Source organism: Natrix helvetica, assembly GCF_964273705.1.
Source record: "Natrix helvetica genome assembly, chromosome: 8".
Taxonomy (NCBI): domain Eukaryota; kingdom Metazoa; phylum Chordata; class Lepidosauria; order Squamata; family Natricidae; genus Natrix; species Natrix helvetica.
The window spans coordinates 391356-404084 of NC_138559.1; the positions used below are offsets into that span (position 1 = coordinate 391356).

Here is a 12729-nt window from a genome sequence, read left to right on the forward strand (position 1 = left end):
GAAAGGGTGCATTGGTGGACACTGGGGGGAAAAGCAGCCCAACAGAAAAGTAGCCCAATAAAAGAAAAATAATAATTAGAGAAGACGGGCTGCTGGCTTTTAAACTAAGGATCATTTGCCTCGTAGGCATTATGCAAGTACAGGCAGTTCTTGACTTATGACCAAAATTGAGCCCAAAGTTTTAATGGCTAAACAAGACAGTTAAGTAGGTTTTACCCTATTTTATGACCTTTCTTCTTGCCATAGTTGTTAAGTGAACAATTGCATGCATTAAGTGAATCCGGCTTCAAGTCACTGACTTTGCTTGTTAGGAGGTTGCAAAAGGTGAACATAGATAAACGCCAGTTATCTGAACTTGGTGATGTGACCATGGGGATGCTGCAATGGGCACACATGTGATAGAAGGTTGTAAGTCATTCTTTCCAGTGCCATTGCAACCATCACTAAATGAATAATTGTAAGTTGAGGACTACCTGTAAGGAAGACCCTGCAGTAAGCTTCTGCTTGAAGGCCATGCCGTGGGTGTGGGTGCCCGTCTTCCTTCCCTGTTGCTGAAACTGCCTGTCAAAAAGTCGAGGGCGGAAGGATAAAGGGCCCCTGGCTCTTCCCTCTTGGCGTGGGAAGACACCAGCGTGAAAGGACAGCAGGAAAACGTCTCGGGAGAGAAATAGGCTGTGGCCTGTTTCAAACGGCTTACTGAAGTCCAAGTAAAGGAGATCCACAGCATTTCCCTGATCCAGTCATTTATTCGTGTTGTCAGTGAAGTCAACAAGGCTTATATGCTACTTTCTGGCAATCTTTTCATTTCTAGATGCTCACAAAGCTGCTGCTTTTCTTTTCCAGGATTTTGGGGGGAAAAGATGATTGGCTCAACCCACGGTCACCTTGAGGTCCTTGGGCTCTTGTACCCTCCCAAATCCTCCGTAAGCTTCTCCCTGGAGGAGTCCCGTTGTTCCCCATGGTCTCTGGAGGGCCCTGGACTTCAGGCCACCGCCATTCTCTGGGCTCTGTCTTGGGTAGAACGTCAGCATTCCCAGCCTGGCTTCCAACACTGGCTACCAGCTCTGCCAGGTCTTTTGCCACCTTCCGCCCTTTGGAGTGTGTCTCTGGCCCTGGCCTGGTCCTCCTCTCGCTGGCCTCTCATGACTGCAGCAGCTGCGCAGCTGTGCAACAGCAGCCAGTAGCAGCAAATCAGCCACAACTTCCCTACATTTCATTTCCTTGTGAGTCAGGGGTGCTGGATTTTGGACGCCTTTTGTACGTTTGCCCATTTGAGGTACTTTGGTTGAAAACCATTGACCCCTTTTGCCCAGGAAAAGGTCACAACAAGAGTTGATTTGTGGAGAGGCATGCTGTAGCAAACTTCGTTGCAGGTTCCTACAAGTTACAGCAAGCTAGCAAACGAAGCTGTTTGTCCCTGATATCACCAGGACAGAAAGTTAGCCTTTCACTGTCATAATAACTGGAGCCTTGGTTTACTTTCGCAGCGTCTCCTCCAAGGACATGTACTTTCTTCGGTTGGAACTCAAAGGAATATTCTTTAAGGGGATCTGACGTCTTGGGAATCTACCCATCGGGCTTCCAACTGTTGTGCTCGTGCTGGACAATGGCTGTGTGGTTGCCATAACTGAATACAAAGCTACCGAATGGCATGGGTGGGGTGGGGACATGGGAAAGGAACGAGGGCGACACGGGGAGCCGATCAAACTGCACGTTTATTGCTATTTGCCTGTTGAGAGAAATCTCACCAGACTCCTGCGCTTCCCACAGAAACTGCTAGATGAGCCGTGGGAGGTTTAGAGAGGATCTGCTCTCCACTCAGGGGTTCAAGGCTCATCAGTCTTTTCACTCCTCTCCTCTCTTCATTTCCAGATTCTGCCATAGGCACTTTTGTTCCTGAAGCAAACCCCAGCCAAGCTTTCCTCTGTGCTCAAGGGCCCCGCTTGGTCGGAGTGCCTGGCTTGAGGGGTGCCCACAGGTGACAGCTGTGGAGCAGCAGAGCCAGCTGGCCGGTCAGAGGAAGCCCCCCATGCGTTGCTGTGGCCCGGTCTGGTTTAATGGAAAATAAAGAAAAGAGAAAGCGCAAGTTTCTAATATGTTTAATTCCACAATGCTTGTGGGTATGCAATATTTTTTGTCGTTCCATTGTCTGTGCAGATATAGAGATTGTCTGGTTTGCCGACTCTAGAACACGCAACATATAATTGTCCATGTGAGAAACAATTTTCAATTGCTGGAAAGACGTTGGACCGGGCACATTTACCAACGGCATGAGAAGAAAGAAACATTCCCAGGGTGGTTCCCTCCGGGCAGGGTCATGTCGTTGCCAGCAGCGGCAAGGTTCGTGAGGGTCTTGCCCACCTGCCGGGCCCTGCCACTCGCTGCACTGGCCATGGCTCCCCCAGCAAAGGCAGCCGCCGCATGGAAGTGAGCCACGGTGGCCCCTGCAAGAGCTGCCACTGAGGACGCTCCTGCAGGCCCCGGCCTGGCGCCCTCCAAGTTCCCCGCAATGGGCAGCATCCAGAATGACGGGCTGGATGGGGCCCCTCTGGACATTGCCGGGGGGACCCCAGCATGGGAGGGAGGCTGGGGGTGTCCCTGGTGGGTGTAGTGGGGCGGCGGGTGGGCAGTGCCGCTGGTCAGGCCTCAGGGCTGCTGGGCCAGACAAGGCTGGTTGGGGAAGATGGCTCAGGGGCTGTTGGCCTCGTGGAAGTTGTTGAGCGTTTCCTCAGAGGAGCTGTGCTTGGGTTCCCCCAGGTTGGTGGACTGGGAGAGCAAGATGTCCAGGATCTTGGAGGAGGAGAAGTCCTCGGTGTACGACTCGTCCAGGTCGTCGTAGCTCTCTGTGTCTTCGGCGATGCTGTTGTTGGAGCTGAGGCTGGCCGAGATCTGCGCTGGGGTCATAATGGTGATCCGGAAGCTGCTCTTCTTCTTCAACTGGGCGCCCGCTGGACCCCTGATGCCTCCTCCTCCCTGCGAGAGCAGCACCAGGCTCTGCAGCTGAGGTGCCCCGGGAGGGCAGGAGGAGACCGAGACAGAGGCGGCAGCAGAGGCAGGGGGAGGCGTCATCACCTGGGTCAGCAGGCCAGGCAGGAAGTCCTCCAAGCTGGCGCCACTGCTGCTGCTGCTGGCCCGCCGAGGCAGCATTGCGGGCTGTGCCATCTTCTTCCTCTCCTGCATCATCATCGTCGGTGGCGGCGTCGGGCCTTCCTCCCATTGGCCCCAATGCAGCAGCAGCCTGCCTGCATTGGGGCCGGCGGGAGGAAGGCCCGACGCCGCCACCGACGATGACGACGCATCCCTCAGGCGCTGCCCCGGCCGAGCTGAGGAGGAGAGGAGGAGGAGGAGGCCGCTGCCCCTGACTTGGCTTCCTTCAGCGGCGGCGGCGAGAGGAGGCGGCTGATGTCCCCTGGGGAGCAGGAGAAGGAAAGAGGCTCCCCTGGTGACACGGACGCAAGGCAGCCCCCCGCCAGCCATGGCCCCATCCAGTGACGCCAGTGCCACTGCTGCAGCTGCTGCCTCACGGGGCAACCAGCGGCCACCCCAGCCCGGCTGCACTTCAGCCTGACACCGCCGCCCCATCGGAGCCACCTTGGCGAGGCCGTAGCTGGTTGCTGTGAGGGGGGCGTGGAGAGCGCGCGTGGCTGGCCGGGCTGAGGAGACGCTCTGCCTCCGCTTCCTCTGAAGCTCTGCTGGGCTGGGCGGTGGGAGGTCAGCTTAAAGGCAGGGGGAGGCGGCCGAGGGATGACACAGGCACCGCCCCACCACAGACAGCAAAGGCCAGGCGGCTGGGGAGAGGAGAGAGGGGAGGGATCTGGCGGAAATGGTCAAAGCTTGTCGGAGGAGGGGCGGAAAGGGGAAAGGGTGCAGCCGCAGCCGCAGCCCAGTCACACATATGAAGGGACCGTTGGGACGAAGATTGAGAGAGGCCGAACTGTTCCAAATATACTATACTCACGAAATGAACGCTATGGTAAACAACACAACTCAATTCCAAAGCAATGACACACGAAATAATTAAATCAAAATGAAAATAAATCGAAATCTCTGAAAATTCAATATAACAATACAGGGGTGGGTTCCTGCCAGTTCTAACCTCTTCCATAGAAGAGGTTCCACAAATCTACAGTGCCGTTTAGAACCGGTTCCAGCTTCCTCCCCCCGCCCGTCCGTACATCATCAAGATGAAGAGTGAGAGGAGGAATTCTGGGAGTTGAAGTCCACAAGTCTTAAGGCTGTCAAATTTGAACACCCCTGGGGGTTTTTTCCTAAAGAGTTAGGGGTGCAAGCGTCTTGTAACTTGACAGCTTTAAGACTTGCGTGCTTCAAATGCCAGAGTTTCTGAGCCAACATTTTGGTTGCTAAGCAAGAGCATTGTTAAGTGAGTTTCACCACATTTTACAAGTTGGCCATGCCCACCCAGTCACGTGGCTGGCAAGCCACTCCCACAAAGCAGGCCACACCTACAGAAGAGGTTCTAAATTTTTTTGAAACCCACCACTGTAACAATGCAATCGGAAACTTCTGGAGGAATGGCGGTCGGCCGATAGAGCTCCGTGCTTTGCGGGGCGTGTTCCGGGGGATTAGGAGTGCTGCCGGCCCCCTTTTCCAGCATGGGGGTCGGGCCCCCCAGTAAACAGCTACCCTGGTCTTTTTATGACCCGAATGGGTCTTCCAGGGTAGCTGGGTGCCTGGGAAGAACCTGAGGAATGAAAACGCAGCCGAAAAATGCAGCCGATGGAGGGAGGCGCCCGGAGAAGTCGCAGAGAGACCGTCTGCGTTCGGAGCTGATGGAAGGAGAGGCAGACGGTCTCGAAATGGCGGACGGAGTGCGAGGAGGCGGGCCGATACCAGCAAGGCCGAATTTGGATTTCAGGTTGGAGGCTGGTAACCTAGGACCATCAAGGATTGTGGATTGAGGGGGCGAAGGCTGGAAGCGCCGGACGCCAAATCCCTCGGCCTGCAGCTTGTTATGAGAGGTAGCTGTGGGAGTTATGGGAGGTTTGGAAAGGTTAAAATCCATATTGGCTGAATTTGCGATGATTGGAGACCGGCCAGGACTTTTGAGGCCGGTAAAGACTGGTTGGATAGGCCGAGAAGGAGTTGGAGGAAGGAAGGAAGGATGCTGAAGGAAGGAAGTTGGAGAAGGAAGCTGGAGGCCGATGAGAGGCCGGTGGGAGCGGCGCTGGGGCCTGGAATGGTGGTTTTTGGGGGCCAAATTCGCAGTTACAGGCCAAGGCAGGATTGAAAGCCTAGGACCTGGGAGGAATAGGACCACGACTATGATTTAGGAGGCTGCATAGAGGCAGGAGGGGGGAATTTTGTTGGTGGATTGCCAGGAGGCCTTTGTCATCGTGCATTTGACTGCACCCCACCTACCCCCCCCTACTGACTATTTATTAAACTAGTTATTAACAACGGCTCGGATTCCATCTGCGTGAGCCTTAGAAGACCTCTGCCTACCCTATACGATTCACTGCTGATTGACCATCTGCTCCCTGCCTATTTCCAACTACAGTCCAACTACCCCTTGCCATTTGCCACCCACCACCCACCGCCCCCACCTCTTGATTGTCATCTAACCAATCCATTACTATTACCCCCCCATCTAAGCTTAATGACTGGACTATTCTGTTTTGCTGCGATTGTGTTCTTCAAATTTTTATTGGATCATGACATCTTCAGCGCAGACCCCAAGCCCCGACGACGAACTTTTTAACGTTTTATGTATTCAAGGTCTGACCTTATCCTACTGCGAGAGTCCCCCCACTCGCAGGTGTGGCCCTCCGCCCTTTCGAGGGCCCACCTTGATGACGGATTTATTAATCCCGAGAGGTGGAGGAAGCGGAGACTCAGGGGGTTTTTAGTGAGTTGTTTTTTAAATATTTGTAGGGGGGGGGTTTCAGGGGTTGTGGGGCGGGTGGGTCTCAGATCAGGAGCGATGTGAGAGCCGGGCCCCCAGGTGTGGTCGCGAGCAGAAGGGGCGGAAGGGAGGAGGAGGGGGAGGACACCATTCCTATACAGGGCTCTTTAATTCCAACAGTCGCAGGGAGGGGCAGATACGAGGACAATTTAAGAACTTACAGTCGGTTGGGAGACCGTGGTTGCTGGTTACACCCGGTCGCTTGTACCAACCCCCGCGTTCTAGGTGGTCAAGAGTCACAGACCCAGGGCCTAAGGCTGTTGTTATGCAATGCGAGGTCCGTTGTTAACAAGGCCCCCCTCATTCACGATCTAATTTTAGAGGGGGAGCCGGACCTCGCGGGAATAACGGAGACCTGGTTGGGCCACGAGGGAGGTCGTCCCCTAGTGGAAATGTGCCCACCAGGATACCGAGCATTTCACCAGCCCCGGGCCCAGGGAAGGGGCGGTGGGGTGGCAGCAATTATTCGGGAGGATCTAGAGCCGAGGGAGTCTACTGTGCCACAGACGTCCGGATGTGAAGCCCTTGTTGTGAAATGGGGGCCTGGGAGACAGTTGGGCCTGCTGATAGTATACCTGGCTCCTCGCTATACATCAGCGGCCCTGCCTGAACTCCTTGAGCTGATCGCATCGGTGGCGGTTGAGACCCCCAAACTTTTAGTGATGGGGGATTTTAACCTGCCGTCGGTGGGAGAAGCATCAGAGGGGGTTCGGGAGTTCATGGCTTCCATGACAGCCATGGACCTGACTCAAATGATTCAGGGCCCAACACACGAGGGAGGTCACACTCTGGACCTTGTTTTTGTCTCTGGCCAGTGGCTGAGTGATCTGGGAGGAGGTGACTTAACCATCACTCCCCTGTCATGGTCAGACCACTCACTCCTTCGTCTTGACTTCCCTGGTGCTACCTCCCGCCGCGGGGAGGCGGAACAAGAAAGTTCCAGATGGTTCCGCCCCAGGCGCCTGATGGAACCTGATAGGTTCCAGAGGGAGCTTGGGCCACCTCCTGTAACCTTGACCCGCCCCCGGGTAGGGGACCTGGTGGTTGCGTGGAATAATGCAACTACCGGGGCCTTGAACCGGATGGCGCCTTTGCGGCCTCTCCGGCGGCAACGATCCACCCTGGCCCCTTGGTTTACCGAGGAGCTGAGGGTGATGAAATGCCGCAAGAGACGTCTAGAGAGTCGTTGGAGATCCTCTCGCTCCGAATTTGATCGAACAGAGGTACGAGCCCATTTAAGGACGTACCTTGTGGCATTGAGAATGGCCAAACATCAATACTGTGCCACTCTCATTGCATCCGCGGAGAACCGCCCTGCCTCCCTGTTTCGGGTGTCCCGCTCCCTCTTGTTTCAGAGGCCGCGGGAGGCCCCTCTACAGGGCAGGGCAGAGGAATTTGGTAAATATCTGCAGGATAAAATCGCTCAAATCCGGAGAGACTGGGTTCCTGTCAGTGATCCAGTGGAGACGCCCATGGCGAGTCTTGAGGTTTCTATCTGGGAGGAGTTTGACTCGGTTGCCATCGAGGATTTGGACAGATTGCGTGGACGACTGCGACCCACCACATGTTTATTGGACCCGTGTCCCTCCTGGCTTGTACTGGCATCCTGGGAGGTTACACGAGACTGGCTCCTGGGCCTAGTGAATGCTTCGTTGGGAGAGGGGTCTCTCCCGGCCGCCTTGAAAGAGGCGGTGGTGAGACCCTTGCTCAAGAAGCCTTCCCTGGACCCTTTGGAGCTGGCTAATTATCGTCCTGTCTCCAACCTTCCCTTCTTGGCGAAGGTTGTAGAGAGTGTGGTGGCCTACCAGTTCCCACGACATCTGGAGGAAAATGATTATCTAGACCCGCGCCAGTCCGGCTTCCGCCCCGGTCACAGCACGGAGACGGCCTTGGTCGCGTTGGTGGATGATCTCTGGAGGGCCAGAGATAGAGGTTGTTCCTCTATCCTGGTCCTATTAGACCTCTCGGCGGCTTTTGATACCATCGACCATGGTATCCTGCTGCGCCGGCTGGAGGGGCTGGGGGTCCGGGGCACCGTTTTGCGGTGGTTCGGCTCCTACCTTTCTGACCGGACGCAGCGTGTGTTGACAGGAGAAGAGAGGTCGACCCTACGCCCCCTTACCTGTGGGGTGCCACAGGGGTCGGTCCTCTCGCCACTCCTGTTCAACACATATATGAAGCCGCTGGGTGAGATCATCCGTGGTTTCGGGGTGGGATACCATCTGTACGCTGATGATACTCAGCTGTACTTTTCCACCCCGAACCACCCCAACGAGGCCATCGAAGTGATGTCCCGGTGTGTGGAAGCCGTACGGATCTGGATGGATGACAACCGACTCAAGCTCAACCCTTCCAAGACGGAGTGGCTGTGGGTACCAGCCCCCCGGTTCAGCCAATTAATTCCATCATTGGCCATTGGGGGCATCCATCTTGCCCCCGTGGAGCGGGCGCGCAATTTGGGCGTCCTCCTAGATGCCCGGCTGTCCATGGATGACCATGTGACAGCCGTGGCAAGGGGGGCGTTCCACCAGGTTCGCCTGGTGCGCCAATTGCGCCCCCTACTGGACCGGGATGCCTTGCGCACAGTCACTCATGCGCTGGTGACGTCTCGCTTGGACTACTGTAACGCTCTCTACATGGGGCTTCCCTTGAAATGCACCCGGAGGCTGCAGTTGGTCCAGAACGCAGCCGCGCGGGTAATTATGGGGAGTACTAGGTACTCCCACGTGACACCGCTCCTGCGCGAGCTGCACTGGCTTCCTGTGGCCTATCGGGTGCGTTTCAAGGTTTTGATAACTATCTTTAAAGCGCTCCATGGCTTAGGACCTAGTTACTTGCGGGATCGTATTCTGCCCCATACATCCCTGCGACCAATTCGCTCGCACAGAGAGGGGCTCCTCCAGGTGCCGTCCGCTAGACAATGTCGTGGGGCGGCGCCTAGGAGTAGAGCCTTCTCTGTGGCGGGCCCAGCCCTGTGGAATGACCTCCCTCCGGATATTAGGAATACCTCTGACCTCCGCTCCTTCCGTATTAAGCTTAAGACCCACCTATTCCAAGCAGCTGGCCTGGCTCAACTTTGATTTAACCATATCGCTCCTGACGGGTTTTTAACTGGGTATTTTAATTACATTTAATTTCTAGGGGTTTTAAATACAGTATTTTAATTGTTTTTATTAATTGATCTCCTCCTTATATATATGTATGTATGTTTTAGTGTACCTTGTTATATGTTTGTTTTGTTTGCATATTTATTTCGAATGTTTTGTTGTACGCCGCCCCGAGTCCTTCGGGAGAGGGCGCGGCTAAGAAATAAATATATTATTATTATTATTAAACACTGAAATGGAATCATGAAATATTTAGTATAGCGTGTGTTGCTTTTACGTCCTGCAGATGGCACTGGTTTTCAAAAAAGCATGTTTTTTACAAAAAAGCATGCTTTTACCTGTCACAGGTGTGACATCTATATAATATACGTATATAAAAACATGCGCGTATTCGAATGCAACGTTGTGTCAAAATTTCAAAGCAATCGGTGAAGAACTTTTCTGAGATTTGAGATTTTGAACAAACAAACATTACATTTTTATTTATATAGATGTAAGGTAATAATGGAATATTGTATTATTACATTACCAAAATATAATACCAAATATTACAAAGCAACACATACCAAATATAATATTGTTGATATTACTAATTCTACTAATTACTGATTGTTAATGTTACTATGTTATATCATTATTATCTTCAGATATACATATGCATAAACAGCATCATATGTTAATATTAAGAGAGCCAGTTTGGTAATTGGTGATTAAGGCATGAAGAGAGGAGGCGTGGGAGACAAGCAGTCTGGGGTAAAGATGTTGGACGAAGGACAAGGAGCCTTCCGGATTCCAGTCCTCCCCCCTCCCCCCATCAGTTACAGAAGATCCTGGAGGGCCTTCGGACCGTTATCATTCTTCCTTTTAAGGGAACTCAGATCACACAGTACAAGAGCAAAATCATGTCTGGATAAAACGATGCTTGAGTCCCTCAGCCGAAAACAGGGAAGAGCAGCAGCCTCTGCTGGAGTTTCTGAAAGGGGGGGAGGGTGGCTGGCGTCCCCCTGGGCACAAAAGCTACTGAGCAGGCAGAAACAGCAGTGCCAGGTACCCAGCCAGGGAGCAGCTGCCAATTAGATGGTCCTCCACCTCCTCCTGCCCCGGGGCCAACCTGGAAATACCTAGAAGAGAAGCGCCTGGCGGACTCCTACCTGGGCAGTGCTTGGAGTGTCCGAGATGTCGTTCATGCTTCGGCTTTGTGTGTGGCCTAAAGGAGGAAAAGGTACATTTGTGTTTATTTATTTAAAGCATTTATATGGCTGCCCATTTCCCAACCAACTCTGAATGGCTCCCAATGTGCAGAGAGACCTAAGAGGAGGAGAGCCTTTTCATTTCTTCCAGCATGAGCACAAGGAGGAAGCAAGGGCCCTAGCCTACTCTGGTACCCTCTGCCCCGTATCTGGCAACAGACTAGTTTTGCTGGAGTCCATCGGCCAGACAACTCAGGCTGGTCCTGCTGGGCAGGAAGCGCCTCCCTCCTATGTGCTGGGCTTTGCTGAAGCCACTTCCCAAGCTGTGTCGGCAGGGGATTCTGGGAACTGCAGTCCCAACACATCTGGACTACAAAGTTGGAGAAGTCCACTCGTCTCCCATTAACCAGCAGGTGGAAATTCAATCCTGACTGAGTCCCTCCCTTGACTCAGCTGGGAGCGAGCTGTTGCTTTGGTGATGGGACGTTTAGCTCACGAAGGTACTGTTTTCTTTTCTGTATTACATTTGTCAGTATTATATTTGAAGAAAGATGAAAACTTTTTAATTAGGAAATTTAAAAAACAAATATTCAAAGTATTGATAAAATATCCCTCAAATAAAGTTGGGGTAAAAATATAGGACAATAGAAAAAGTATTAAAAACATAGAAAAACTAGGGGAGGGGCATCTTAGAGCTGGGCCCTTTTGCTGGGGGAAAAACTGGCAGCAATTGGATGCCATTCTCTTTTCAACTCAGGAAGATCCAGGTGGATGGCATCTGTAGGGGTAAGAGCCACTGTGGGTTAAGTGAAAAACATGTTGAGGCGATACCTATGACTTGCATCGGATGTTGGGACACAAGTAGATAAGAACAAGATTTCCATAATGACATCACAGTGTGTGTCCGTGCATCTGTGTGTGTGTTTATCAGTTTGGTGTTATTGTCGTGTGCTGAAGACACACCCACACTCACTGCCTTTGGACATTTTGCTTCTCGTGAAATAATGTTTATTTGTTGGTTTGTTTGTTTATTTATTTATTTTCTTTCATTCATTCATTCATTCAATTTACATTCGGTTCATCTTGCAGTTCACCGTGACTCGGGGCAGCTTACCATGAAGATATATTAGGGCACTTTCATGTCATTGGTTCCCTATTTTGATGAAATAGATGTTTTATGACCAGTCGTGGCTATTATGGATATTTTTTAAATGCACCAAACTATGCTCTCAAAATTCTAAATGATTTCCTAGTTTACTTACCTCTGCATCAAGGGTGAAATCCACTTACCTTTGCTACTGGTTTGGTAGCAATGTGAGCGCGCACTTTGCTTCGCTCGCAAGCGCCACCTCTGCAAATGTGCAGAACCTCCCGCGCATGCGCAGAGCTTCAAAAAGGGAAGGGAAGCAAACAGCGAGGGGGGGGGTAGAGGAATCCGCTGGGCCACACGATTTAGATTAGCTTGAAAGAAGGAAATCCTGCTTTCTAGCTAATATAAATCGCGCATCACAGCTGATTGTCTGAAAGTTTGTAGTTCTTTTTTTTTTTACTATTAGTTTGGGCGAACCAGTAACATTTTTACTGCTGGTTCAGGCGAACCGGTCCGAACCGGTAGCATTTCACCCCTGCTCTGCATCAGTCCCTACCCTTGGATTTGGTGCTACTTCAGCTCCATCTGTTCAATACTTTCCATTATTATATCAGGTGGTGAGGAAATGAATAGTTCCTCCTATAGTATTTGATCTGTAACGGCAGAACTAACATGAAACTTACGTAATCTTCCATAAGTTGAGTTCTGTCTTATTCTGAGGTCTTCAGAAGAACGATAAAAGCCAGCTCCTGTAGCTGGACTCTGGACAGGGCTACGATCTGTTGGCAGGCAGAAACATCATGAGGATGAACCACGCATTGCCCACAACTTCAATAAATATGATCAGCTAGTGAAACATTGGGCTTTTGGTACCAAGCAAGAGCCCAAACCACTGAAGAAACACTAGGCGGGCGTGCCACACCCATAATGCTATGCGCACCACACCACGCCCATGCCCGACGACCAGCACTCCCCCCGCTTTTGGTGTGCTTTTTTCACCCTCCCCAGGCTCCAGGGGCTTTCTAGGAGCCCGGGGAGGGTAACAACAGCTTCCCCTGCCCTGCCCAGAGGCACTCCGGAGGCTTCAGGAGCTTCCCTGAAGCCTCTGGAGGCTGAAAAATAGCTATACGAGCAACCCGGAAGTTCAGGAATGGTGACTTCCGGTTTGTCTGTAGGACCATTTTTCGCCCTCCGGAGGCTTCAGGGAAGCCTCCCGAAGGCTCCAGAGGGCGAAAAACGGCCCTATGGGCAATCCAGAAATCACCGTTCCCAGAAGCCTCCGGAGTGCGGAAAATGGCCCAACGTGCAAACCGGAAGTCAGTTCCCGAAAACGGCAAAAAACAGCCGAGAAAGAAGGCCAAAGTCAGCTGGCCATCATGCACATGTGCGCTGGAGCTGACAGGCAACGTCTGGCATGCC

The 12729-nt window shown here is 52.4% G+C and overlaps 1 protein-coding gene across 1 annotated transcript in view; it reads right to left on the reverse strand.

The window, feature by feature from the left end:
* The window catches only part of SLC4A5 (solute carrier family 4 member 5), a 105283-nt gene that overhangs the window by 48266 nt on the left and 44288 nt on the right, over window positions 1-12729 (reverse strand). The window contains exons 5-6 of the mRNA XM_081961245.1: window positions 11994-12089; window positions 10182-10237 (exon numbers count right to left, since the gene is read on the reverse strand). Of these exons, the coding sequence (XP_081817371.1) occupies window positions 10182-10237; window positions 11994-12089 (152 nt within the window). The remainder of the gene's footprint in view (window positions 1-10181; window positions 10238-11993; window positions 12090-12729) is intronic.